This window comes from Diadema setosum, chromosome 16 (genome assembly GCF_964275005.1).
Source record: "Diadema setosum chromosome 16, eeDiaSeto1, whole genome shotgun sequence".
In the NCBI taxonomy this organism is placed as follows: domain Eukaryota; kingdom Metazoa; phylum Echinodermata; class Echinoidea; order Diadematoida; family Diadematidae; genus Diadema; species Diadema setosum.
In genome coordinates, this window is record NC_092700.1 from 1,205,989 (window position 1) to 1,232,710 (window position 26,722).

Below are 26,722 nucleotides of genomic sequence, written 5' to 3' on the forward strand. Positions count from 1 at the left end.
TAAATCTTAACCACTCCTCTCTTGCTCTCATTTTCATGTTTTATGCCATGAAAGTGTTTGTCTTGTTTTTTTTTTTTTTCCTGCGCTAACCTTTACACAATCATTTTCTATTTCATTTTTATTCAAAATTGATGGCAGGCTGAGAATCAGTGTGTCATTGGTTCTAGCTTATTTATTGGCTTTATTAATATACACTGACAAACCAGGAAATGGGATTTGTCAGTACAATATAGGTGGAAAATAACATGACCTCTGACCTCTCTCACAGCAGACATGGTGAGGAGGTGATAGCAACCTACACTTGTGTGTACATCACCCAAGCTATTGTTTGACATGTTATACAGTAGTGTACAAGTTACATGTATGTTTGGAGTGCATGATTATCTGTTGTAACCTTTCAGCATTCAAGCAATCATTTCTCCCTGTGCTTTATGATTAATGTATTAAAGGTGCATACAACATGTACTTTTTGCAGGTGAAAAGGAAGTTACACAGTGATTGTTGTATAATTTGATATTAATTTCAGTTCATCTACTTGTATACATGCTCTTGAAATTGGGAGAAAAAAAAAAATCATATCTTTGTTTCTTTTCAGAAGCAACTCCAAGAAAATGTTGCATTATAAGTGCCAGTGTATCTACAGCCTCTGTTACATTACACGAGAAAGAATTTTGTTTGTAATCATAGGCCGAGGAATACATGTATGTACACTGTAGGTCTTGAATGCCTGTTTATGCATTTTACTCCCTCATTCAGTTGTTTAGCAAAATATAAAACGTGCAAATTTTGACAGAAGAGCAAGTAATATTACGACGAGGACTCCGGAGAAGCAACGTGTGCTTGTAAATGGAGCCCTTATAAATTCTAACAGGAAGAAAAAAAAAATGCATTTCAACAATGACATGTTGAGATATATTGTATTTCATTTTATACTATAAGCCAGTTTGGAGTTAACACATTTGCACATTGGTAGAAACTAGAAATGACATTTACAGCTGTATGTTTTCTCAGTTGATAAGGTACTTTTACTTCACATATTTCCTGTAATACATATTAAAAACTTGCCCAATATATAACAATTTATGAAATTCATCAATCCTCTTCAAACAAATTATGATGTTGCATTGACCTACCATAGGTGACCAGAATGATCCATCAGTTAACACTTGGGGAGGCACCCTTTTCATTATTTTGTATTGAATGTATCAGCAAAGTTTTCTTCTTTTTTTTTTTCAATATGAATTACCAAATACCACACACTGTCAGGTGTATGTGCTGGCAAGCACCATTTGTAGGAAGAACGGATACTGTTTAACAAATGCTTATCTCAGTGCATTTAAAAACCAATATTCCTGTTAGTACAAATGACCCCTTTCAGCTAATGTGCAAAGTGGAACTCCAAACGGGCTTATTTAAAGGTGTAACATTTGGAATCTTTAAGACAGTACTACTCAGAATTTAGAGGGACAATGCATTCGTGAACTAAGTATACAGTACCTCTTCATCTTGCCAGAGAAGAAACCTGTGTTGGAATATTTGACCTTATTCTGGATCTGAGAAGACTTGTGCCGCCTGTGTAGCGTAAAGTCCAAAACAAGAAATTAAGATATTTTGAGTTCCAGTTCTAAGGTTATTAATGTGAAAGGATGTACAGCTATACGCATGTTGTGAAATGGACATGTAAACTCACAAACTGTCATGGAAAATACTAGTATGTTGATATGTCCACAGTAGAATGGCATGTCAGGGATGTTAGGTTATTTTCCCTTTCCAGTGTGCATCTCCCCCCCCCCCCCCCCCCAAAAAAAAGGAAGATCGTTTAGATCACTTTAATAACAGACAACTTTGCTCCCAACTAAATAAACATTGAGGCCATTCAGGTGAACAACAGATTTTCAATGAAGATTGACCTTCATATTTTATGGTAGTACATTTTGATGTCAGTCCACCATTACAGTGCCCCCCAATTTTTTATTTTGGCAGAAATTCTAAGCTAGATTGTTTGCTTGAAGTAATTTTGGAGCAAAGTTATCTAATTAAAGTGTTTGAAAAGATCATTCCGATGGAATCCCATTTTCTTTGCTCAATTTTCCAATACATTGGGCGGTAATGTTCGATGGTAACAGAAAATAATCCAACATCCCTGAAATGTACCCTTTTACTGAGGAAATACCATAAAAATATCATTATTGTAACAAGATGCACTTGTGGATGATGATGAAAAGTTCAAATGTTTGACTTTCTGATGAAGTCACTGCCATCTGAATGAACATCTAAAAAGACATGCAATAACAGTGGGTTAGACTATCAGGTCTCATATGACTGTGATTTGCAAGGTTTTACATCACTGTTACAATGGGAGGTTGCAATTACAGTACAGACATTGACAGTTCTTCAGTTTTGCTGTTAGGGATTTTACCATTGTAACTTAATGTGAGGAGCCCTCGTTTGATATATAACATCTGAAAAATATAGCATCTGAAGCTCACAGTTGACATTTTACATGGAAAATTGTACTGGCATAGAGATCTGTAAGAAGATGTCACCTTTAACAAGGCATGGTGCAGAGTGCAAATATTTCGTGAAGCAAGGATTCAGACATCTGTAAAGCAGTTTGCTTGTGTGTACTATAACCCTTGCTACTTGCAAGTCTAGACACAGAAATGGTTAATCACAATTTTAGAGGTTTTCAAAAGTGGGCTCCTACCATTAAGAAATGTTTTAACAATTGTCACTTTCTCTTTGATCTTCAAGCTCTTTGACTCTTGAAGTGTACATTACATAAATTTGTTGAGCACTTTATTGTTGGGTAGTACATTGAGTCTATCATTTTCTTTTCAAATACCATGATTTTTAATGAGTTTATATGAAGGTATCAAGGTCCATTTGCTTCAATAGTTGGTCAGTGTGACCTAACTCCCTAGGAATGTCATTTTTATTTATTTAAATTTTTTTTTATCGTAAATCTACTTCTTTTTTTAAATAATTGACCCACTTACATTGTATGTGTTGAGCTGTTGTCCCATGATTTCTTTATTCATATTCTTTTTTTTTCCATACCTTACCTGGTCAGTCCCTTCCTTTTTGAGAATACACTTTCATACCAATAAAGACATGAGTTTCATTGATACCTGCTTCTGATGCAAAGTGATTATACAGACTAGAATGTTTGACTTCAGTGAAAAAAATATCCCTTTTATATGTTTCATGTCTAGATTTCAAATGAACAACCAATGTACAAAGTACTTTATTGATTTGATGGACAGTATGCTTCCAAAGCATGTTATGTTGCTATATCTAGTTTTGTGCTAGTGAATTCAGCAGTGTTTAGATCTATGCCAAGTTTGACTGCCATAGAGTTTTGACCCATCAAGTCCTGGGGAAAATGTTGATGCAGAATTTGTCACTTTGTTCTCATTGATTTGGCACCTCTGAATTTGACTGTGAATCCTAGCCTGGAGAAAGACTAGATATAGAACTGATTAAGTTTAATGAATAAATGCAAATTCAGCCTAAAAACAAACAAAACAAAACAGGTACAAATACAAAATCAATATGAAATACTAAATGTTGCCAATTTGAAACACAAATATAACTGCAGTACCCAATTTTTTAATTGTTACCAAATTTACGGATCAATCACATGTATTTTTGAAACTGAGGCTTACAAATCTGCAACTGAAATATCCAGTGGTAGGAATTCTTTGACCAAAACTGGGTTTAAATGAAAGAATATTGTATTCTGTACTAAAAATTATGATAGGAAGATACTGCATCAAACCATACAAATTCTTGTGTTTTCTTGGACTTGATGAGTAAAACGTGTTCGGCATCCCCCCTCCCGAAAAAAGTGCCCATTTGGTAGCCATTTCAAGACTGTTGATACATACATATCGGTGAATGGCGCGTTACGGCTTTTGCTATGTCCAAGGAAAGATCATCAAGGAAATCATATGTCAAGTCGCTTGTCACCATCTCTTAGCCCAATGATATGCAGAGACCAGTCAGATGTATAAGTAGAGTTGTATAATGTTTTCTGAAAGCAAGCTGCTTGTATCTCTCTCTCCTACTGACTGTAACTAATAGGTCCCCGTCTCCAGAGCCGATCTACAACCATGAGGGGAAGCGGTTGAACACCAGGGAGTATCGGATGAGGAAGAAGCTGGAGGAGGACCGGCATAAGATGATCCAAGAAGCCTTGGAGATGAATCCAGAGTACAAACCTCCAGCTGACTACAAGTGAGAACTAGGAGAGATTTCGTTTATTTTTTATTCATTTATTTTTTTTTTTTTTGTCCCCGCCGAACGAGTTCGAGCAGGGGACTATGAAACGGGCTCCGTACGTGTGTGTGTCCGTGTGTCCGTCCGTGTGTGCGTCCGTGTGTGATCAAAATCTTCAATTTGCTACTTCTCTGTCATTTATGAGCCAATTTTGATTCTGTTTGCTTTATATGATAGCACTACATGGGAGCTTTGAAACTTCTACACAGAATTTCAGTCGTGACCTTTGACCTTGACCTTTGACCTATATTGTACATTTTGCTACAAAATGCTACTCCTTCGCCATTTCTAACCCGATTTCGATTCCGTTTGCTTTATGTGATGGCACTAGGTGAGGGCTTCAAAACTTCTACACAGAATTTTGACCTTTGACTTCTTTGACCTTTGACCTTGATTTTTGACCTGTTTTGTACATTTTGCTACAAAATGCTACTCCTTCGCCATTTCTTACCCGATTTCGATTCTGTTTGCTTTATGTGATGGCACTAGGTGAGGGCTTCAAAACTTCTACACAGAATTTTGACCTTTGACTTCTTTGACCTTTGACCTTAATTTTTGACCTACATTTTTTGTACATTTTGCTACAAAATGCTACTCCTTCGCCATTTCTTACCCGATTTTGATTCCGTTTGCTTTATGTGATGGCACTAGGTGAGCGCTTCAAAACTTCTACACAGAATTTTGACCTTTGACTTCTTTGACCTTTGACCTTGATTTTTGACCTATATTGTACATTTTGCTACAAAATGCTACTTCCGGCGGGGACATATATTACGCACCGCGTAATTTCTACTTTTCCTTGTTTTTTTTTTTTTTTTTGGGGGGGGGGGGCTCTGTCATTCATGTCGTGTGCATGTATCAGTACAGTGTTGATGAACTTGTCTTGACATGAAATATGTGAAAAGAAGGAGGTGTGCATCCAGAATTTCCCATATGAAAGTAGAATGTGAAGTTATAAATATCGATTCTCAGTGTGTAAAGTTGATGTGTGCACATTTTACTCACATGGAGTCTTCACTATGTCTCTGTTACAGGCCTCCAGTGCAGCGTGTCAGTGACAGGGTCATGATCCCACAGGATCAACATCCAGACATCAACTTTGTGGGTCTCCTCATTGGGCCCAGGTATGTACAGTCAGAGCCGCCAATAGACAAATCATTTGAATTAGACATACACCTGCATGTCCCATGCTAAAGTATGATGAGGTCCCTTCCACCTGACAATACTATTTGATTGATGTACATGAAGGATTGGTCAGTCACCATGGTTTGGGTTTGAAGGCAAAACAGTTTTTTGATTTTCTTTTTGTATACATGCTTCGAGGACCAACCCCTGAAGCAGTCTTTGATGAAGATGAACTGAAACGTCTCTGTACAGTGACAAGGATACTTGATGCTGAACATGTGCTTTTATGTGATCTTTAGTAGGCAAGCATCGTGATCTCTTATATAAAATACACATACAGGATTTGATGCTCAATTCTTGCTACAAGTTGTAGGTCCAACCCCATTTTATATTTTTTCTTTGAACAAATCATTGCAGTTAATGTTGAGTTCAGATTACGACTACTGGAGCCATAACTTTCTTTTTTTTTTTAATGATTGATTGTAGGGGCAACACTCTGAAGAAGCTGGAGAAAGACACCAACACTAAGATCATGATCCGTGGCAAAGGGTCAGTGAAGGAGGGCAAGGTGGGGCGCAAGGATGGACAACCACTGCCCGGAGAGGACGAGCCACTCCATGCATTGGTCACTGCTAATAATGCTGAGAGTGTCAAGAAGGCTGTAGTCCAGGTATGAATGAATCTTGACCGATCAGTCCACTCATCAACCCACATCCTGGGTGGTGGTTCATAAAGCTATTCATAAACTTACAAACAACTTATGAGCGACTGGTGATCAGTTGGTGTGCTGAATTATTGAAATTCTGATAAGTATAGTGTACCACATCAAAACTGATCACCAGTCACTCGTATGCTATTTGTAACTTTACGAACAGCTTTGTAGAACACCCCCCAGGTCTTACTGATGGAAGCTTTTAAAGCCCCTTTAAAGAATAATTCCATTCAAAGACTTACAATGCTATAATCCAATTTACTGTACGAGCTGAAATTTTCGCGTACAGATATTTTCGCGAATTGCTACTTGGCGGACATTTTCGCGTGTTGTTAGTTTCGCGGTTGCGTGGGTCTACCTAAACTTAGTTATTCGCGCGATGTTATTTTCGCGTGTTGTTATTTTCGCGGTTCAAAGGCAATTCACGAAATTCGCGAAAATAAAACCAGCGCGAAAATTTCAGCTCGTACAGTAGTTTGCATGAAGGTGAACACCCCCCAATAAAGGTGTGCTTTTGCTGGATATTAATTTTGTGATACGTGAAAAAAAAAAAGGAAAAAAACCCTCCACTTGCCAGTGTCATGGTGAATTATGTAAATGTAAAAGTGGTTCTAAGAGGGGTCTTTCTTACTACTGTATAAGCTGCTATTTTCATGTACAGACATTTTTGCAAGATGTTTTTTCCTGAATTGACACCGATACTATTATAAATGCACTATATTACCTTGGCACATAGCAACTTCTTTGCATGTTCCAAGTTTGTGATCTGACTGTGATTTTTGTATTTGCAAAATTAAACCCTCATTAAAATAACAACTTACAGTAAGTCTCACTGTGCTCGTACTACCATAGTACATCCAAGAGATCATCAACTTTTTTGCACGCTTAGTTTGTGATCTGACTTTGAATTGTGTCTTTGCAAGAAATAAACCATCATGAAAATAACAGCCTACTAAACTTGTCTCGCTGTGCTTGTACTACCATGGTAGATACAAGAGATCATCAAACAGGGGATAGAGACACCAGAGGGTCAGAATGACTTGAGGAGGATGCAGCTTAGAGAGCTGGCCAGACTCAATGGAACACTGAGGGATGAGGACATGTTGAGGTGAGAGCCTATTGTCACACAACCTATAGCTACAAAGTAGAGGTGAATGACTGGGTATTGTGTGGGAGGCAAATTGAAATGCGATATATGGTAGGGTTTTCCAACTGACTGTATTAGCTGGCTTAGAAAATATTTGATACCAACAATTCTTTTGTTGCACTTTCCCTGTAGTGACAATGAGACTTTGAATGTTTCACAATCATGATTTTCCTGTATTGAGTATGTTTTATCTGACATTGCAGAATATGGCTCGCTTAACATTCTATACCTTCTTTTTATGAACTCATGGAAACATAGCAATTTTGTTTAACTATGTAGCAATTTTAAAAATTTACAGGAATTTTCTTGTAATGTTAAGAGGAGTTGCTGTAGATTTCACAGATGTTATGATTTTTTCCCTATAGAAATTTGTTGCTTGATGTGCCTGTGCAGTCAAACCTGTCTGTAGCAACCACCGGCTATAGCGGCCACCTGCCGTATGTGACCACTAAATACTATTCCCCCCAAAAGAAAAGCTATGTTCATGACCCTGTCTATAGCAGCCACCTGTCTACAACAGCCACTTTTTTCATCTCCCATGGGATGGCTGCTGTAGACAGTTTTGACTGTATTTGCATTATTACTGTAATTCTGAATTTCATACTTGTGCCTTGTGTTGGTAAACTCTTCCAGGTGTTCTAACTGTGGCTCCACCGCCCATCGCACATGGCAGTGTACAGAGAAACAGAACTTGACAAACAACATTGTCTGTGTGCTGTGTGGGTCAGCAGGTCACATAGCAGCGGATTGTCGGGAGAAGGCTACAGGGGACCGCCCCCTGGCCCAGCCCATTGTCAACCCTGCAGACAAGGCTAAGATGGACTCAGAGGTAAGGACTATATGCAGTGGAGTCGTGTCCACCTATAGACCGATTCTGTGAGGCGATTTGTGTATTATCGGCATGGGCAGCGCCATTACTGCGGTGTCCCGGCCGACCCCCACCCCCCTCCCTACATTAGCACGCGCACGGAATGAAAAACTGATGCATGGTTGTTTTAGCCAATAGGCGTCTCGTACTGAGTGCGCAAATGCTTGCTTAATGCGCAAACTTTTGTTACAAGTGCGCGTACTCCTGCTACAAGTGCGCGATAAACATGTTGCCCGGAGGGTGGGGGAGAGGCTGGGACACTGCAATTTGAGCTAATGGCTGCGCCCAGTGCCACAAATTGTCTGCTGCCCTCAACGAACCCGAATTGGTCTATATTGTGGTGTCATTCCTAGCAGGGTGATGATGTCTTGGACTAACTGCAGTGATTCTGATTATAATGACATGTGAAGAAGTGATTTATACATGCTTTCTTCAACAAAAATACAGGGTAGGCACACATTTGGTTTGTGAACTGCTTTACAGTGGTGCCCTGAATATACACAAAAATAGAATGACAGAAAGCAATGATGATTAGGGAGAGAAGGTTGATGGTAAAGTGGGAGGGATGTGTTTTGTTGTACTGATGATGGTGATATTGTAGGATTGTGTTAGTGCCAATCATGACATTGTAGACAGTGATGTTGTGATAACAGCAGACATGTCAGTGGGTTTGGTGATTATGATGCTGACAGTTTTTGCACTGATATCGACAGAGATATTCAAGAGATATGTAATAGTATTGTGAAGTGTGTAATGGAAAGAATGGTGTTTTGATGGCATACACTGAAATGGAAAGAGTGGTGTGTTGGTGGTTTTTGTGGTAATAAAAGCTGACAGCCTTAATACAAGAATATGAAACATCACCACTGTTTGATAGAAAGATATGATGACAAAGATGTCGATTTTAGGTCAAGTCATAAGCTATTCCATATGGGTATTTCAGCAAACCAGCTGAAATTGTGATCTTTCACCATTGTCTTCTATTCATTCTAGACCAGTGGCATGGGGAGAGAAGGTCAGTTGAATCAATCCTCATCCAATGCCCACGGGGGTACATTTGGAAATACAAATCATACAGGTCTTCTAGAATAGAATTGCCTGTCAGTGAATGTGTGCACTGAAGCATACACTCATCAGTGACGTTTTAACTCCAGTCAAGATTCTTCAGCTGTATGTGTACTTACATAGAGATTAATGATAAAACTGTACACAATTCATGACGGGGGATTCCTGAATGTATCCGAGTATGACCAGCCTTCCCACTCCATGATATCCCCATGGTAACGGTTCTTTAAGTAGAATAACTGCCATCTACCCAGTGTCTGATATGATTGGTTTTAGAGTCAAAAGTGTCTGAGCTTTCAATCCTAACAGAATCTTTGCCTCTGACAAATATTCTGCAAGGATTGAAAGCTCAGGCCCTTTTGACTCCATTTTACTCCATTGGCTCGCCACTACTGGATAAGCAGTTTTTAGCAGCTTTTTTTGCTACACTATGATTGGTTTTGTTCTGCTCTGCAGTATCTGTCCCTGATGGCTGAGCTAGGAGAAGGCCCATTGCCAGGCCAGTCCAAGCCAGAGATAACGTCTCCAAGCCCTAGAAACCCGCCTCCTACAGTCTCATCCTCTTCAACTCGTCCTCCTATGTTCAGTGGGCCTGACGGACAGCATCCACCTCCACTGGTGAGTTAAATAGATACACCAACATGGCACATTTTTTGTCTATCTCTATTTCATTGGCAGAATTTGAATTGTTTTCAGTCATTTATCAACAAAACATTAGAATGTTCCAGGAGAGACTGTCCTTTAGGCTCGTTCAAATCATTATGGATTGATGGAAAGTCAAAAAAGTTGTTCTCACGTATAAAATTGAAAACTTTGGTAACTGTGTGAGATATACATCCAATGATTATGAAGAGTAGTTCAAAGAAGGTCGAATATCCTTGTGACTCTTGCTACTGAAATACACATAATAAATTAGTATTTAAGGTTATGTAGAAACTGTAACTCATTTTCGAAGTATTTGTCACTAAAATTCCACTTACGCAAATGAGTTGCAGATTCTGTTCAATTAATTATCCATCTCATAGATGGGTCAGAGCCTGACTCCGCCCTGGAACAATCGTAACCAGAACAAGCCTCCATCTCTTCTCAACTCTGGCCCCTCCCAACAGCGACCTCCTCTGAATCGGGCCCCGCCCCCTCTCCCCCACCAGGGCCCGCCTCCTCACAGTGATCACCATGGAGGCCCGCCTCCTCCACCATCAGGCATGCCCAACCAGCCACCTATGATGGGCCCGGGCCCGATGAGACCCCCAATGATGAACAGGCCCCCAGGTCCAGGTGGTTTTCCTCCAATGCCTCCCAACATGATGCCACCAAACATGGGCCAGATGCCCCCAGGACCACCCCCAGGAGGGTTCAACCCTATGATGCCCCCACCTGGTGGACGACCCCCTATGCCCCCATGGGGGTTCCCAGGGGGCCCACCTGCCTCTCAACCAGGGATGGGACCCCCATCCTCAGCAGCACCACCACCAGGTATGTTTGGACAGCAATGTGTGAGTCTCCCTTTCTAAGAAATGTTTAAAGGGTTTTTTTTTTTTTTTTGGGGGGGGGGATTTGGTTGTTTGTATGTTTGAAATATGATTGCACCTTGCTTCCCTTTTCTGCCCTGTTTCCCCAAACCTTTGTCAAGAATGCCAAGTTCTGAATGCTTGTATTGGTTTATAGCAATGTGTCTATCCCAGGAATAGTAAGGAATACCTTCCAATGATTTGCTATTCGTAAAGAAAAAGGATTAGCCATTTCTTGTATTGAATATAATTATAGAAAAGGCTCGAAAAAACAGTTCCCAATGACAAGTGAAATGTTTTACAGATTTCTTTTGCACTTTGTAGAGCTGATTGCAGTGAATATAAATATCCTTAGAAAATGTTCAGATGAAGTCCTACAGCAGTAGACCCAAGCCTAGTATGATATGTAGCTACACAATTGTATTGTACAGAGATTGTGGAAAATTCAGACTGTTCTGCTTGGTATGTATCAAATCTCTAGTGCCAACTCCAGTACCTCCACCCCAGTCGCTGCTGGTAGCCCCTCCCCCACCTCCACCCAGCAGTGAGCCTCCACCACAGACATCAACCAGTGCACCCTGGCAGATCACAGCTTCCAGTAAGTACACAGACAACTCTTAGCCAACCATAACCAAAGCCATTGCTTCAGTTCACCTTTTAACCAAGTACAGGATGGTCCTGAACCTAAACCCTATTGTGCCAAGAGAGGTAAACAGCTAGAGTCAAATTTTCATTCCTCTGGGATCAAGGTTTAATATGAGATGAAAGTAAATGTTTTGTTCCCAGCATTAAAAATTCTCCATTGCTACTTTGCCTCATGATAGGTTTGTGCACTTAACACGTGACCAGTTCATTTATGCCTAGACTGTAATCAAACTGGTTCAGTTGGAGACCTCTGTTCTTCATGACCCCAGGGTTAGAATTTAAGGAAACAGGAAGAAAATAGAAAGAAAACTGACTAAAATGCCAATTCTTGCTTTGGAATGATGAAAATCAGAAATGTCCTTGTTGCCTTGACACAACAAGAGACTTCTAGCTGATTCATGACTGATGTTATCAACCTTCCTACCACAATGTCCACACGTACAACTGATATGTTGCATGTGTGGTTGGCTTGCAGGCCAGGGAGTGGTGACATCTTCCGCACCACCTTCCCAGCCCCCATGGCAATCTCAGGCTGCCTTGCAGCAGGTGTTGGCCCAGTCTCAGAGCCACCCACCTCCAGGTTAGCACACCACTCTGAGATCAGAGCCCTCTGTTGGCAGGCGTCAGCCAACTCAATCTTTCAGATGGGTGTTAGGCTTGCAAAGTAATACTGGAAGAAAATCAACCATGCATCGTCATGAAAACATGTTGGGATCTGTAGTGTGGCTTGTGTCTGAAACTGAGTTGGCGGGATGTGTGCACAGAGGCTCTGTCTTAGACCAGTGCATGCTGCCTTCCTCTCTTCAAGGCTGAGTCTTGTGTTTTTTTGTGTGTTCTTTACTCCCAAACAGACAAACCACATTGATCTCATCAACATATTAGCTCTTGAAAGAGGCTGAAATTTGTTTCTTGGCTAAATGTGGAAAGCATGACCATTTCTTCTGTAAAAACTTGCACTGGCTTTTGACTTACCAAACATGCTATCCGTGTTACCTGCACCAAAGCAAAGTTATTGTAAAAACATAAATGACTCATGAGATAGGTCAAGATAATCACCTGGCTAAAGTTTTATTATTACTGGCGCTCATACTGAGCTAGTGTCGTAGAAAAGAGTCAATGGTAATTCATTGGACTTGCCTGCTAGAAATCAAAGGACCTGTATGTGATGACATCTGTGTGAGACAGGTATAATCTCATCCTTTGTCTTGGGAAAGTTTTGGGTCAAACTTTAGACCATTTTTATTGTTTTTACCTGTTGCTTTGTGTTGTTTCTGTTTGCTATTTTTCAGAAGTTAGGATTACTAATGATTTACTGTACGTAGCAGTGGAATTTTATGCACACTTCGTGCAACAAGAAGCTAGCACATGAATAAAAACACTTTTTTTTTTTGCCTGCTAAAGGCAACAATATTTACCATTTTGATAACTTGAAATTGAAGACACAAATAATTTTCTTTTTGTTACCTGGCTGAGCTTGAAAAATTACTCGAGCGAAAGTGTCCCCTTTACAGTTATGTATAGTACATGCGTACAGGGTGTCATGGTTTGCAATGGGTGGGGTCAAAGTTTTGAACACTTCATACAGTATGTTGTAATTCTGTGCTGCATGATGTAGGGTGCATAGAAACCCCCCCCCCCCCCCAAAAAAAAGAAAAAAAAGACTGAGATGTTCACAACAAAAGCTAATTGTAATCAATGTGCATCATACTCATTATTTTGTGTTACAGTAGTTAATGACCCCATGTGTGTATTCTTGGCCTATACATGTACAAATAACCTACTGTTTTACCCCTTGTGTTGTGGCTTTTATGTTATCACAGCAATTGTATGTTCCTAATAATTTCATAGTTCTCATAGGAGATGTGTGGAATGTGGAATTATTGTCAGTAGTTTGCTCTCTGTTGTTTTGTCTTTGTTTAAATTTTGTTGCTACCAAAAAGCAAGTGAGTTATATTTGTGACATTAGAAAGAAAAGCATGATAAAAACACAAGTTCTTTTCCTCCAGCAGTAGACTATTGTGAATGATATTGCATTGAACATGTTGTGATGTAAACATATTCCTTGTGACCAAAATTCATACAATAAAGGGCATCATTACATATAAAGATTGTGAGTACTTGAAAATGTGTTTGCACTGAAAGAGATTGCACAAAGAGAAGTTGTTATAGTGTATCTAATAAGATGATTTTTCATCATTAATTTGATTGATATTCAGAATGCCAAATTGATATTGGGCATGTTCCCGTGATTGGTATAAACTAACAATCAGTCGTTTCTCTATTTACAGGTGCTGCAACCACAACAGCTACCGCCGCCCCAACCTCAGCAACATCAACATTACCATGGCAACAGTTTGCTGCGGGTAAGATTGAATATGCACATTTGTGGATGTAAGATTATTTGCTTCACTTGAATATTCTTTTAATATCACAAAGATTTGAGTTGCATACCCTAGGAAGCTTTAGATTTTCAATATGCAGATGTTCAGAGAGGGGAAAAAAAAACTGCTCTAGGCATGGGTAGATTTACTCAATTCATGATGCTGAGAGCTACTTGATGCACTGATTACATTTTACTTTACATGGGTTGCATCTCAACAAAATCTAAAGCTTCTTTGCCACATGACACTGGGAGAAAAGAGAACTGCCAATGTAATAAATGTCTATATGTCTGCACTGCAAATCTAAAGCTCCCTGGTGTAAACACTAACAGCAATTTTGTGTTAGCCAATCGTAATGTAAACCTGTAAAAGATAACATGAACATTGGATGATTTAGTACATTCACAGATATGTCTGTTTGATGTCAAGTGTACTACATGGAAGTCTTTTTATAGTGAAGACCTAAAAACTATTACAATCCATTAGTAAATCAGGTTTCTCACTATACCACGGTACAAAAATAGAGTACTACAAAGATTTCGGACCTGCAAAATCACGCTGTTGTAAGGGGGTTTTGTTATTTCCTTCCTCTTTATGACAAAGTTCCTACTGTACTAATAATAACATACTTTTTTTTTTTATACCAACTGCTAAGACTTTTGCTACTATGTTCTTACCTGTTTGAAAAAGAACAAAAAATCTGTACTTGGCAAAGTCTTAGCAATTTGTTCTCACTGTCACTTAGGTCAGTGTAGTTTGTGTGATGTAACTTCTGTGTATGTGACTGCCTTGTATAAAGAATCGAGCCTTTTCTGTATTCTGTGAAAAGCTTTTCTCACCACAGTGATATTACTAACCGTAGTGGGTAACACAAGTCCACCAGTTAAATGTTCCACGTCAAGGAGTTGAGAATTGTTCAAACAGAGAAATGGTGATTATAAAGTCTTGTCATGTTTGTTGAATTCCCCCAGCTGCAGCAGCCACTCCAGCCAGCTCATCAGCCACATCTCCAGCCATCCCTCCCTGGCTCCAGGCTTACCAGGCAGCAGCAGCAGCAGCCTCTGCCCCACCCCCTGCCCCGGCTGGTAATGCCATACAACCCCCTCCCCCTCAGTGGGCCCAAGCCATGCCTCCCCCACCTCCCCAGCCAGTCCCTCCCCCTCAGGCCTCTATGCCAGGTATGCCACCCATAGGAGTACCCCCACCCAACATGCAGCCCCCGATACCCCCTATGCCCTTCCAGCAGGCTGCTATGCCCGATGCTGCGGCTCCTCCAGCCGTCCCTCCCCCACTCCTCACTGCCCCTCCCCCACCACCTCCTTCAAACTGAAATATTGCCAAATTTGCAATGCACATGATTTGTAATGAACTCAAATTCTTAGTATACATGTATTTCCTATATTGGGTGCCAGTTATACCTTGCAAGGTCTAGTCTAGAAGAAAGACCTTCACCCGTTGAGGACAGGCTGATTTTGTTACAACACACATTTCCCACAGACACCTGACCGAGTATACTCGGGACTAAACTTCAACAGGTTAAAACTAAGGGAGAACTGTAAGAAGGCAACTACCTGCCGTATAAAAGGTGAATAAAAGGTTTTTACTCAGATAAGCCATGCAGTCAAGGTGGATTTAATGAGCAGTGTGAAGATGAGACGTGGATCATTGCCTCACATTAGATAGTATTTTGTTAATGGCAATATACTATATGAGGATTGACTGATGGCACAAGTTATTAAAACTCAGGACTAAATGTTTACAGATTACTGAGGCATGAAGGTAAAGAGAGTTTATCACGTCAGTCATTCATATTTTCCCAGTGGCATAGAAAAAGGATGCTACTACAATACAATGTCTTTGGCTCATGCAAATTGAAAGGAAGACCTACTTGTAGAGCATCTGTATAATAGTTTGAAAGAAATTTCCTCCACCGGTTTGAAAGGTATCACTTGCTCGTGTTCATTCTGTATAATCATGGAATATTGCTGTATGCATTAGATGATCACTTATCTGTTTCAGCTGATAGATCCAAACAATACCCAATAACCTTGTTTAATTGACATTGTTGTATGAAAGAGAAATGCAGAAATAAAATCAATCAATCAAAATCAAGCAAAGGTGAAATAAGCAAAATCCCACTTGCCTGTATGGCCATTCATGTTGCTTGTGTAACTCACTGTGCCAGGTAAAGGTTCCCAAGAAAGCAATAGATACATGACACTAGCAATTTCAGTTGTAATTATTTTTGGCTATGAATCATTTATTTTAAAAGGGTTGTCAGATTTGTTGGCCTTATTTATATTCCATAATGTTATTGTTGGTACACTAATTCTACAGTGTTCAAGCTTTGTTAGATTTTGTGCTGTAGTTTAGACTGAGACTGGTGAGAAATGGAGACCAGTGGATGGGGTAGAGTGATAATTTGTTCCCATTCTCTATAGATTTGGAATTTAGAATTTGCACACCAGTTATACTATACAGTGTACTTGAATTTTTAATCCTCGGAGAAGACACCTCGATGCAGAAATGATAAACCTGCATGTTTGCATCAAGCTAACTAAAAATGTCATTGGTGATTGTATTGGATACGTTTGCAAGATGTTTATATTTTTGCGCAAAAATTTATTGCACACTGAGGTTCGGATATGATGCATCATGCGTCACATAATTATCATGAATAAAGTTATGATCTTGAGAGGAATATTTGAAGTTCTTTGTTCTTCAAATCAGATGTATCGATTCATTCATGTAGGTTGTTAACCTGTTGTCAGATCTGTAGTTTTTATTTGTAAATGGTTCACGAGTATTGTCCATCTTTCACAGAATGCAATGTATTAAACTACCACGCCAACATTTGGAAGCATGTCATTTTGTATGTTCCCCTCTCAGTTTTGCAGCTTTATTAGTTTATTTGGAACAAATCCTCTATGATATCATGTATGCACTGTAGGCCTACTTGCTGTAAGATCCAGTGGTGAAAATTATTACAGGTTATGTGTTATGGTCAGACATTGTCAAGACATGTGACGTCATATAGGTTGCAGGTGCCAGACTTGATTAAAAGTGCATAGTCCCGGTAGTGTAGAGGGCGCTGTTGATGATACTGCCGATCACCGCTAGCATTGATACGAAGATCACCGAAGTTAAGCTGTCATCAAGAATAAAGTGCGTAGGTGTTGCCAAGTAACGTTGCCTTTGTTGTCTTCTCTGCGCATCGCGCAGTCTGTAGTAATGCCAGGGTGCATGCATATGTGCTTGTTATTGTGACATCACAAAAGAAGTTTGCTAAAGCTGTCATCCCCCTCAGCCGAATCATGAGCCGAACTGTGATATGACCACTGACTACAGTGAATCAGACTTCTTCAGACTCGTGGGAAAGTGGGCCAAAGCGTAAACGCTAAAGAGGAGTCGATAGCGTAGGTCTCTATAGGAAACTTGCGCCGGGCGCCCGCGTACGCATTTGACTAAAACACCGGGACCATGCACCTTTAATGAATGTCCATGGGCGGGCAAATGAATTAGCAATTATAATTCAAGTAATCAGTTTCTTGCCATTACTGATTCTGAAGATTTAGAGCGCCCTCAGGAGGCTTACTGTAGCAGGTACTCATGGATACAAAGGCAGAGCTTGAGGTCAAAGTGCGAGCAATTGTTGAAAACTGGGGGGATGAGTGTAATATGTGATAGTCGGGGTCTTTGGGTCAGTGTCAAAATGTGTGTTAGTGATGCCAAATATTGGTTGTGTATATGCGTATCAAACACCACTTCACGACTACATATGTACTGTATTTGGTTTTGCTTGGATAACAGAACTTAATGCCATGCATAAACAGTGACTGTAGTTGGTGTTAATCATCCAGGAATACATTTTGATGTTTCACCTACAAATGATTTCCCTTGTAAACTATACACATTTCCATATTTGCAACATGTAAATGTCTCACATGAATGATGTGTACGTTAATCTCTCCTTTTGGTTTTATCAATTTGAGATCGAGTGACTGGCATTTCAGACATATGGATTCATCAATGCAAACAATCATATTTTTCTTCTTTTTTTAATTCTGAATTTTACCTGGTGATTTTGGGGAATGAGAAAATGAGATGAGAAAAGTTAATACAATGTATCTGAATTGTATATTAATGTACTTTGATGGGAAAACAATAAACTTCTGTACATTTTTTTCTTTCTTTAACTACACTGTCTTGTCTATTGTTTTCTGTTGTATGCTCTTCTTTATGAACAGGTGGTCAACTAAAATACAATTTAATAAAGAAAGTCTAGACGGCAGAAATATATGGAAAAGAGTGACTTTTATTCAAAAGGTACAACATCAAAAAATGGCTGTCTAATCATGTCAACAAAGCACATTGTACACAAGTACAGCTGTAATACAAAACTTGCCTCTGCAAAGACAGTCATGCTTCTGCTCGTAAAACAGAGACAAAACTTTGGCACTGGTTTTACCACTTTATAGGTAGCACATTAAATACCTATAGAATACAGTACATTGTACACACAAGTGAATTGCAGTTAGTAAACTGAATACCCAGTAACATTACCATTGTTAGTTAGCCCTCATCCCTATACGATGTACTGTGTTAGTCATACAAATTCTAAAATCTCCTGAATCATTGTCCCATTAAATAATTCAACCATAATGATCAATCACAATAAATAGCAATGGATCATGTTTCTCAATGTTTTACTTGCATAATTCTTGTCGGTTGTGTGATCAGTTTAGTACTACTGTCATGAGAATATTATCACACTTCTCCATTATGACCCGACTGCTATAAATCAGCAATTTTGTCTAGCCACCCATTATTGAAAACTGGAGAGGAGGACTATTCACATATGTACACTGTATATGAAAATAACACAACTTACACATTCAAATTGTGAGTTTCATCAATAATTCATACGGACATGAAAGAATTGGGTAACAAGTTAGTACATTGCTGACAACCCATAATCTTACAAGTATTCACATTGAACTGTCATCTTTAAGCCCAACGGGCATTTTTCTAGCATTTTCACAGGCTTACCCAGATAATCTTTAAGCACTCAAGAACAGAAAAGGTGTCAACTGCCGATGGCAAACAAGCCTATTTACTCTTGTTGGTGAGAGACGATATCATTGTGATTAGTACACGTGTATATCATCCATGTTTCTCAAACAGGTGTTCCAACAATTTAGCTTATTTCAAGGTCTGACAAAGAATTACCTCTTGTGCTGAGGAGTAATGCCTGTTTTACTCTAAATGCTCACAAGATTGTAAGAAGCAATCAATTCCCCAGCTCATATTCCTGTGCTCAAGAAAAGGGATTGACACATATTTGGCAAACGTGTTTACATCGTAATCATTAGCACCATAACATCAGTTACACAATCCTACATCCAAATCTTGAACCAGAACTGAGAAGGCAAGCATTTTCCAAGGTGCTTATACAGAATGTATTTGGCTGACTCAAAAGGTTAAAAGCTCTTCCATGATTAAAACTGTTGCTATATTCAGCATGTCTCTATTCTATCATGGCTTTGTTTGTTCTGCTTTCTTTTGAGTGAAGTTCCGGTTATAGCATGGAGAGCAAATCTACAGCTAAGAAGTCTTCCAAACTATCATTAGTAATTACACAGACTGGGCATTATAAGGGAACCATATTTCACAGAATACAAATACACAAACCAGAAAACGTGCTATCATTTGACATCTGAGTGATACAAGTACAAACATACTAAATACAAACATACAAGTAGAAACATACAAGTAGAAACATAATACTGAAATTTGGAGAAAGAATCAAGACATTCCATTATACATTCAGTAGATATCAGTGATAGCAATGGCTACATTCAGTAGATATCAGTGATAGCAATGGCTACTGAGAAGGGAATACAAAAATGAGTCTTACAAGCAAAATTTGGCAAAACTGATACACAAAATTAGGCAAAACTGATACACAAAATTATTACCAGCAATTTAACAGAAATAGTCCTTTTTGCAACACATTGACTTATATTCAGATGTCCCATACAATCTTCAAAAGATGTGCAGAAATTCGGAGGGCTGGATAGTACTGAAGTCCAACAAATGGCATTATCGACTGCAAAATGGACACATAGTGCAATTTACTTTAGATTACTCAGTCAAGACAGGTATGAATCTGATAACCAGGACCTGACTACTAGTAAATGTTCATTGTGCACAAAAACAAAACAAAGAAATGATGATAATCTTAGAATGGGCGCTGATACTGAACTCATATTGACTGCTAATCTGTTCCATAAATGGATTACTCAGATTGCTCTGTCTGATCAATGGTCATGCCTCTTTGACCCAATGTCGGACATCCATTCTAAACACGAGCCATGAGTTGTTTTAGATGATTCACGTCCAAAACAGAAGACGGGCGACACATTCCATGAACAGCTCGGAAGAACTTCATCCTCTCAGCCGACTCTTCAAACTGCTTGGCTTTTTGACGTGCTACTTGGATGATCTACAGCAGGGATTAAAGAGGGATAGATCACAGACATTATGTAATAGGGTTTAAAGCAATAAAGGCCACATTCAGGCACTCAAAAGCAAACCAAAGCTTACCAAACCATAGCATACTGTACCATACCATGTCAGATTGGGAGCGTTCAAGAGCTCTGTGGAGAAAGTGTACCTCATGAGATATTGTGGACTTTTTATAGCAACAGGTTCATGCACCAGGTGTGCTCATGCTACTTACAGGTGTCCTTAACAAAGAGAAACAACTGTTTGTATTAAGTAAGATGTAGTATGTATCATACACATTCTTCTCATGCAAACTGGTACAGTTACAGTGTGGTACGTGTTTGGAGCACGTCGGGAAATGCTCCACTTTTGGTTCAGCATGATGCAGTTTGTAGCCCTTTTGAAGTGTTCAAGCGCTCTTCTGGTACGGGTGTGGTAGGATACAGTACGCTTCCAAGAAAGTGTTGGAACACACCCTAAGAAGATGAGAGATCATCCTTGTTAGCAAACCCTCAGCTTTCACTGCCTGGGAGATCTCAAATATAAGACATCCAGCATTGCTGAGAACATTCATATCAAAATATCATCTTCAATCAAACTAACAGATAAAAACCCTGTCACTTTCCATCTGTACATGTACAACAGGAACAGAAAATTCACTTTTTTTTTCAGATTTTTGAATGTTGCATAGATATTTAAATTTTATCTATGTCACTTCTCTTGGGTAAAACTTTCACTGAGAACAATTATATCACAGTTCAGTAGAACTTTTGTCAACATAATAAATGGGTGTCATGTTTTGGCACATCATATCTTATACATCATATTTTCCATAAGGGGAAACAGCTTACTTTGTGAAATAAGACAAAACAAGTATCATTATCCACTTTCTATGACTCTCACATTCATAAGTCTTACCTCGTCTGGCAAGCCTGCTAGTCTGGCTGCATTAAAGCCATAGCTCTTAGGACAAGCCCCACCCACAAACTTGTAGAGGAACGTGATGGTCTCTTGGCTAGGGTCATCCTCACACTCATTCTCTACCATACAGGCCTGAGACAGGACCAGGACCAAGAGATGAGACCAGAAGGTAGATCAGGATCCAAGAGGAATAGATTAGGAAGAGATTTCAACATGAAGAAAAGGGAGAACAAGGGGGAAAAGATGGATTATTTCAAGGCAGTGCAAAGAACAAAGACTTACACAACACAATCAGTCAAACTTTGTTTCAGATGAATTAATGATACCCTTGCTATCCCATTCAACTAAGAACAAAATTGTGATATTGTTTCAGTCTTACTGGTATCTTATATTGCAAGAAAAAAGAAAAATTGCAATAAGTAAATGCAACTGATAAATTCCATACAAACTGAACATAAGATGTGAAGTAATCCTTGATTTAGTCTGAAAATAAAGCAGACAGAAATCATGTGTATCTAAATATGCAAGATATCTGTACAAACAAATCCTTTAAAGATCACCCTCAGGAAACTATATTCAGAATATCAGCTGATTACAGTACGTTTCAATATGCACTCTCCACTGACTCAAGTCCATGTCTATGTATCATTGACTACTGTCAAATGGTTTCAAATGATGCATTCGCAGTACTACTATCTTGCAATACATGAACCATGTGTTCAAATTCTGCTCTGATCAAACTTAAAAATTTCTATTTACAGGTGATATTAAAGTATCAGGTGATAAAGACTACATATCATGTGACTTACCATGTGACCCAGCCTAATGTTTGGGTCATGAGAGAACTCCTCTACCAGGGAGTGGTAGTGGGTGGAGAACAGTGTGCGGCAACCTACTGTCTCTGACAGCTCCTTGACAACCGCTGTTGCTATGGCGGTTCCATCGTAGGTGGCTGTGCCCCGTCCTGGGTGGAAAACGAGAGAGGGAATCAAAAATGTGTCACAGTCTTTTATCATGAGGAGGTCTTGTGAATGAGTCATTACAGAATCATTTCCACATACAAACTTCAATGTAAACGGAATGATGAAATGAAGGAGAATTTTTTTCTTTGATGACTCAATTTCTTTAGTAAGCATTGACCGTTATGTACATAGGTAACCATACATACATGTTTACTGAGAATGTGGAATCAAAGTTTACTAAACTTAATGTGTAGTGTCTTGATATGCTGTACATAGGAATAGCCTTGTTATGCAAATTTGCAATATTGTTGCAACTATGGTAGCTGTCCAAGAAAAGGACCAAACTACTAAGTAATTAGTGTCTGCATTGTTGCAGTAGTAACTGCAACCATTGCAACTTACAAATTGCAAATATCCTCCTGAAAATGGACTTGGCCTGCATTGAAACCAGACAACCAAGTCTTCAAAACAAGCCAATACAGTTGTAAATGACAATTTTTTATTTATTCTTTTTTTTTTACACCACTCTATGTGAATATTGCTAAAAAGAGAGTGATCATAAACTTTGACCCCTTACCTAATTCATCCATGAGAACCAGGGAATGTTTGGTGGCATGTTTCAGGATACTGGCTGTCTCACTCAGCTCTACATAGAATGTACTCTCACCTTCAGAGACAAAAACAAGTAGATGTTACGATGAGTTATCAGTACAACATTGATCAAACTAGTCAGAAAAAAAAATAGCAGAATGTATGTGGAAAGGGGAGAAAAGAAAGGTTAAAAAAAAAGCAAAAAGTTGGAATAGACCTACATATACACATGAATGCAGAAGAATTTTTTTCTTTTTTTTTAAATAGAAAATTGCAGAAACAAGTTTGCTTGTACTTCATATGATGCCATGGCACCGTTCTCATGTTATCAGTTCATCAAGATTTTTACAAATGTCATGCAACAGAAAGGGTGTTATTTACATGACGTGTAAATCTGAAAGAAAAAAACACAATAACAACTTAACACACTCACTACATCTCATAAACTGAAGACAAAGTTACACTGAGTTTCTTTCCATCAAGAGCTCACCAGACAAGATGTTGTCCCTGGCACCAAGGCGAGTGAAGACACGGTCTACCGGTGTAAGACGACACTCCTCTGCAGGCACATAGCAACCAAGCTGAGCCATGATTACAAGGAGCCCTGCTTGACGCATCAATGTAGACTTGCCTCCCATGTTAGGACCAGTCACTAGGATGCAGCTGCTGTTGCTATGACTACCGTCTCCATCATCCTCCATCTCCTCATCCTGAAGATTTCCATACCAAAGTAACAGACAGTGATCAAATTCTGAGAACCACAAACAGCTTTCATTCACTTCACATGAAGGTCATTCCATTTATAGACCCAAAAGTGATTGATAAAGAGAGAAAATCAGTAATAGCAGACTGAACTTGCTCGACTTCTATGAATAAATAAAGAAGTCATTACGATAGACTTGCAGATTTTACAGATTCCTTGAAAAACATTTAATTTTTCAAGTAAGAGAGAATGAAGTAAATTACAGCTTGCACTGGATATGAAATGCATTCACTCTGAGACAGTCCTTGTGAAATCCTAGTTACACATCATGTCTATATACCTTCATTGCACTTCCTTCAGTGTTTATCTGAACACATCACAATAAAGTAATGCAGAGATACAGCCATCCTGACAACCACTACATTGCAGATTTTGAATATGAAACACTAGGGGAGCAAGGCCCTATTCATACAACCTGAACCTTGATGCATTTACACTCACATTTTTGATGCCAATGAAGGTGTGGTTTGGAATGTAGTCTCCTCCACTGAATGTGTGTGAGATACAGGGATGTCTCCCATCTTTCATTGCTATGAAGGGCTACAAGGGAGAGACAAAAATAAATATAACATAAATAAATTAATCAAAGGAGAATGAAACCCAAATATATATATGAATTGAGGTAATGCATCAATATCAGTAGAACACAATCAGCAAAGTTTTTAATAGGAAAATGAGTTATGAAATTCTTTAAGTGAGATGGTGTCATGATGGTGTGATAATGAATTTCTTTAATGCAGCCATTACTGAATGAGAAGGCTACATTTTGTGACGTCACAAACTAAAGTAGTCTTCTAATCCAACGATGGTTGCACCAAAACTGTACAAATTCACAATTTTTCAACAGATATTTTTAATTTTCCTCAATTTTCTTTGCTGATGTGTTATACTGCATTCACTATAATCATCATGTAGGTGTATATTTGGGTTCCTTTTTTTCTCAACTCAACTGCAAAAGGAAGAGGATATGAGCATAGCAGGATCAATCCTGATAACAACAGAGCTAAGGGCTTCAGTGAGATGGTGTCATGATGTAATCAATTCACATTCTACATTTTAAGTTCAAGGAAAAAGTTCTAAAATGACTAGAATTCAGAGGATCAGCACTTATCTCACTTCAGCAAAGCAGATTGACCTGAAAGAATGGACCAATAGATTGACTTACCATCACAAGAGTGATATCTGCATTTATGACAAAAGACAAAAATTCCAGAAATACATGCTCACCTGGGCCCCGTTGCTAGAAACTTTGCGTTTAAACGCAACTTGCAACTGATTGTCACTGGTCAATCAAAATCATTGTTGCATGCATGTCTTCTTACTAGGGCAGACCCTGAGCCAATCAGAATGGTTGTTTCAAAATTAGCAATTATTTGCAATTGATTGCAACTTTCTTGCAACGGGGCCCTGGAGTTACTTCGATACACTTCATAAATTCTACACGGCAATTTGCCAGTCAGATCAAAGTGTTGCTGAACAAAAGGTTTGGGATAGAAATAAACAGATACCAATCCTATTTTTGGAAACTCATCACTGATTTGTAGAGAAACACACAAATGTGTCTCTGCCAAGCATATTTACAATTTCAGAATCTTCAAATGAGAAAGAGTGAGTAAAAAAAAAGAAAAAGAAAAAGATGCAAAGTTTTCTACACCAATTCTGCATTAAGAAAAAGAAAATACAATTCAATTTTTTTTTTTTCTGCCAGCACCAATACCTTCCAATGCCATGGATTTTGTGTTTATACAGGCTGACAATGACAACAAGAATAATTGCACAATTTCTCCTTTCATCTCACCTGCATCTGACTGGACGGGAGAACGATCTCTGGTCTACACATAGTGCCCTCGCCTGACTGACTGTACTCTGCAAGACTCATCAACACATCCAGCACCGACAGACACTCCACTGCTTTATTCCATGACTGGTAACTGCCAAGGAAATTTGAATACATACTGATCAGTTCTTGTAATACACTAGATCACAATTACTCACAATGACGCATGGAAGATAAGTAAGATACAAGTTATGAACCTTGTGAACATGAGCAGCATCTGCATCGGAATCTTTTTCATCTGTTGAGGAAATGACAACTAAAATAGAAAATACTCAGATTCTTGTTTGTATGTGTGACGTGCCTCTTATCGAACACAGAAAATACTTAGAGGTCTACTGGCATATATTGCATTCGAGGAAACAAAAGACTTACTGCTCGTCAAATTTGTGGAAGACTCTCCTCATGGAATCCTTGAGGGCGCTGTCTCTTCTCTCCTCTGCATTAATCAAATCACTCAGGAGCTTCTGGATGGTGGGTGTCCAGTATCGCTTGAAGCCTTTCTTGGAGGACTGGAGTTCGTACTCCTCTGGAGTGTGCCTAGAGAGGGCGCTTTCTGGAATCTCCATCTGATAACGGTTCTTGGCTGAGCCCCAGAAGACGATGTTCTGTCAAGGAAAAGTTTACGTTTATTGATTTTAAGGACTACTCACTACTGGCTTTCACCGAAAACAGCTCTTGGCAAAGATATTTTGCAATAAATACATTAATCCCTCCCAGTGGTCTGATTCAAGTCTTACATAAATGCTGGCTTAATAAAAATTAAAAGCTATTATAGAGCTTTATTGATGATCAGAAGCACCTTCGACAACCCATAAAGGAAGGACATATGTGGATGTGCTGATCATTAAGCATTACTATAAATAGCATCGCTAACACATATCAGTCAAATGGATTTACTTGAAATTATACTCCCCATCTCACCCCCCCCCCCCCCCACACACACCATCATCACAAAAACAAACAAAAAAACAAACTTAAACAGACAAGGAGATGAAAGTGTTCCCATCAAGCTGGCCCTGTGGCTTAAGGTAACACGGCTTACCCTACATCCAAGCCGCTTCTTCTGTTTCTCAAGGTACTCCTGGAGCTGTTCCTTGCAGGAAGACATGTCCGAGATGGCTCGGTCGTAGTCTGGGATGACCCCCTTGGAGGGAACGATGGAGCCGCTCTCTCGTGCCTTCTTCTGGTCAAAGGCGTGCTGAGGAAAAACAGTGGAGAATGGGAGTGGTCATCATTTGAGAGTGGGGGTGGGTATGGTCATTATTTGTGAGGGGGAGTTTCATGTGGATATCATTTGTATCAGTATGATTCTCACATCTTGGTATATTTTGTTTTTTTGTCATTTGAGCCACATAAAATGTTTAAGAAGCCATGTACAGTAATATTAAAGGCGTAGTAGCATGGGA

The 26,722-nt window shown here is 39.2% G+C and overlaps 2 protein-coding genes across 4 annotated transcripts in view; one reads left to right on the top strand and one right to left on the bottom strand.

Annotated features, from left to right (window-relative positions):
* Window positions 1–17,931, top strand: part of LOC140240005 (uncharacterized) — a 29,299-nt gene extending 11,368 nt beyond the window's left edge. For 2 of the 3 annotated variants that reach the window (XM_072319812.1, XM_072319815.1), the window contains 11 exons: window positions 4,087–4,239; window positions 5,316–5,405; window positions 5,893–6,076; window positions 7,108–7,226; window positions 7,899–8,094; window positions 9,655–9,816; window positions 10,224–10,674; window positions 11,191–11,307; window positions 11,830–11,934; window positions 13,643–13,717; window positions 14,707–17,931. In XM_072319812.1, the coding sequence (XP_072175913.1) occupies window positions 4,087–4,239; window positions 5,316–5,405; window positions 5,893–6,076; window positions 7,108–7,226; window positions 7,899–8,094; window positions 9,655–9,816; window positions 10,224–10,674; window positions 11,191–11,307; window positions 11,830–11,934; window positions 13,643–13,717; window positions 14,707–15,065 (2,011 nt within the window). In that variant the 3' untranslated portion in view covers window positions 15,066–17,931. The remainder of the gene's footprint in view (window positions 1–4,086; window positions 4,240–5,315; window positions 5,406–5,892; window positions 6,077–7,107; window positions 7,227–7,898; window positions 8,095–9,654; window positions 9,817–10,223; window positions 10,675–11,190; window positions 11,308–11,829; window positions 11,935–13,642; window positions 13,718–14,706) is intronic. The other variant, XM_072319813.1, reaches the window with a different exon arrangement.
* Window positions 17,932–18,030: 99 nt separating this feature from the next.
* The window catches only part of LOC140240006 (DNA mismatch repair protein Msh6-like), a 67,969-nt gene continuing 59,277 nt past the window's right edge, over window positions 18,031–26,722 (bottom strand). Inside the window, exons 23-31 of the mRNA XM_072319816.1 lie at window positions 26,359–26,514; window positions 25,689–25,921; window positions 25,278–25,410; window positions 23,921–24,019; window positions 23,207–23,426; window positions 22,703–22,792; window positions 21,973–22,127; window positions 21,161–21,295; window positions 18,031–20,240 (exon numbers count right to left, since the gene is read on the bottom strand). Of these exons, the coding sequence (XP_072175917.1) occupies window positions 20,097–20,240; window positions 21,161–21,295; window positions 21,973–22,127; window positions 22,703–22,792; window positions 23,207–23,426; window positions 23,921–24,019; window positions 25,278–25,410; window positions 25,689–25,921; window positions 26,359–26,514 (1,365 nt within the window). The 3' untranslated portion in view covers window positions 18,031–20,096. The remainder of the gene's footprint in view (window positions 20,241–21,160; window positions 21,296–21,972; window positions 22,128–22,702; window positions 22,793–23,206; window positions 23,427–23,920; window positions 24,020–25,277; window positions 25,411–25,688; window positions 25,922–26,358; window positions 26,515–26,722) is intronic.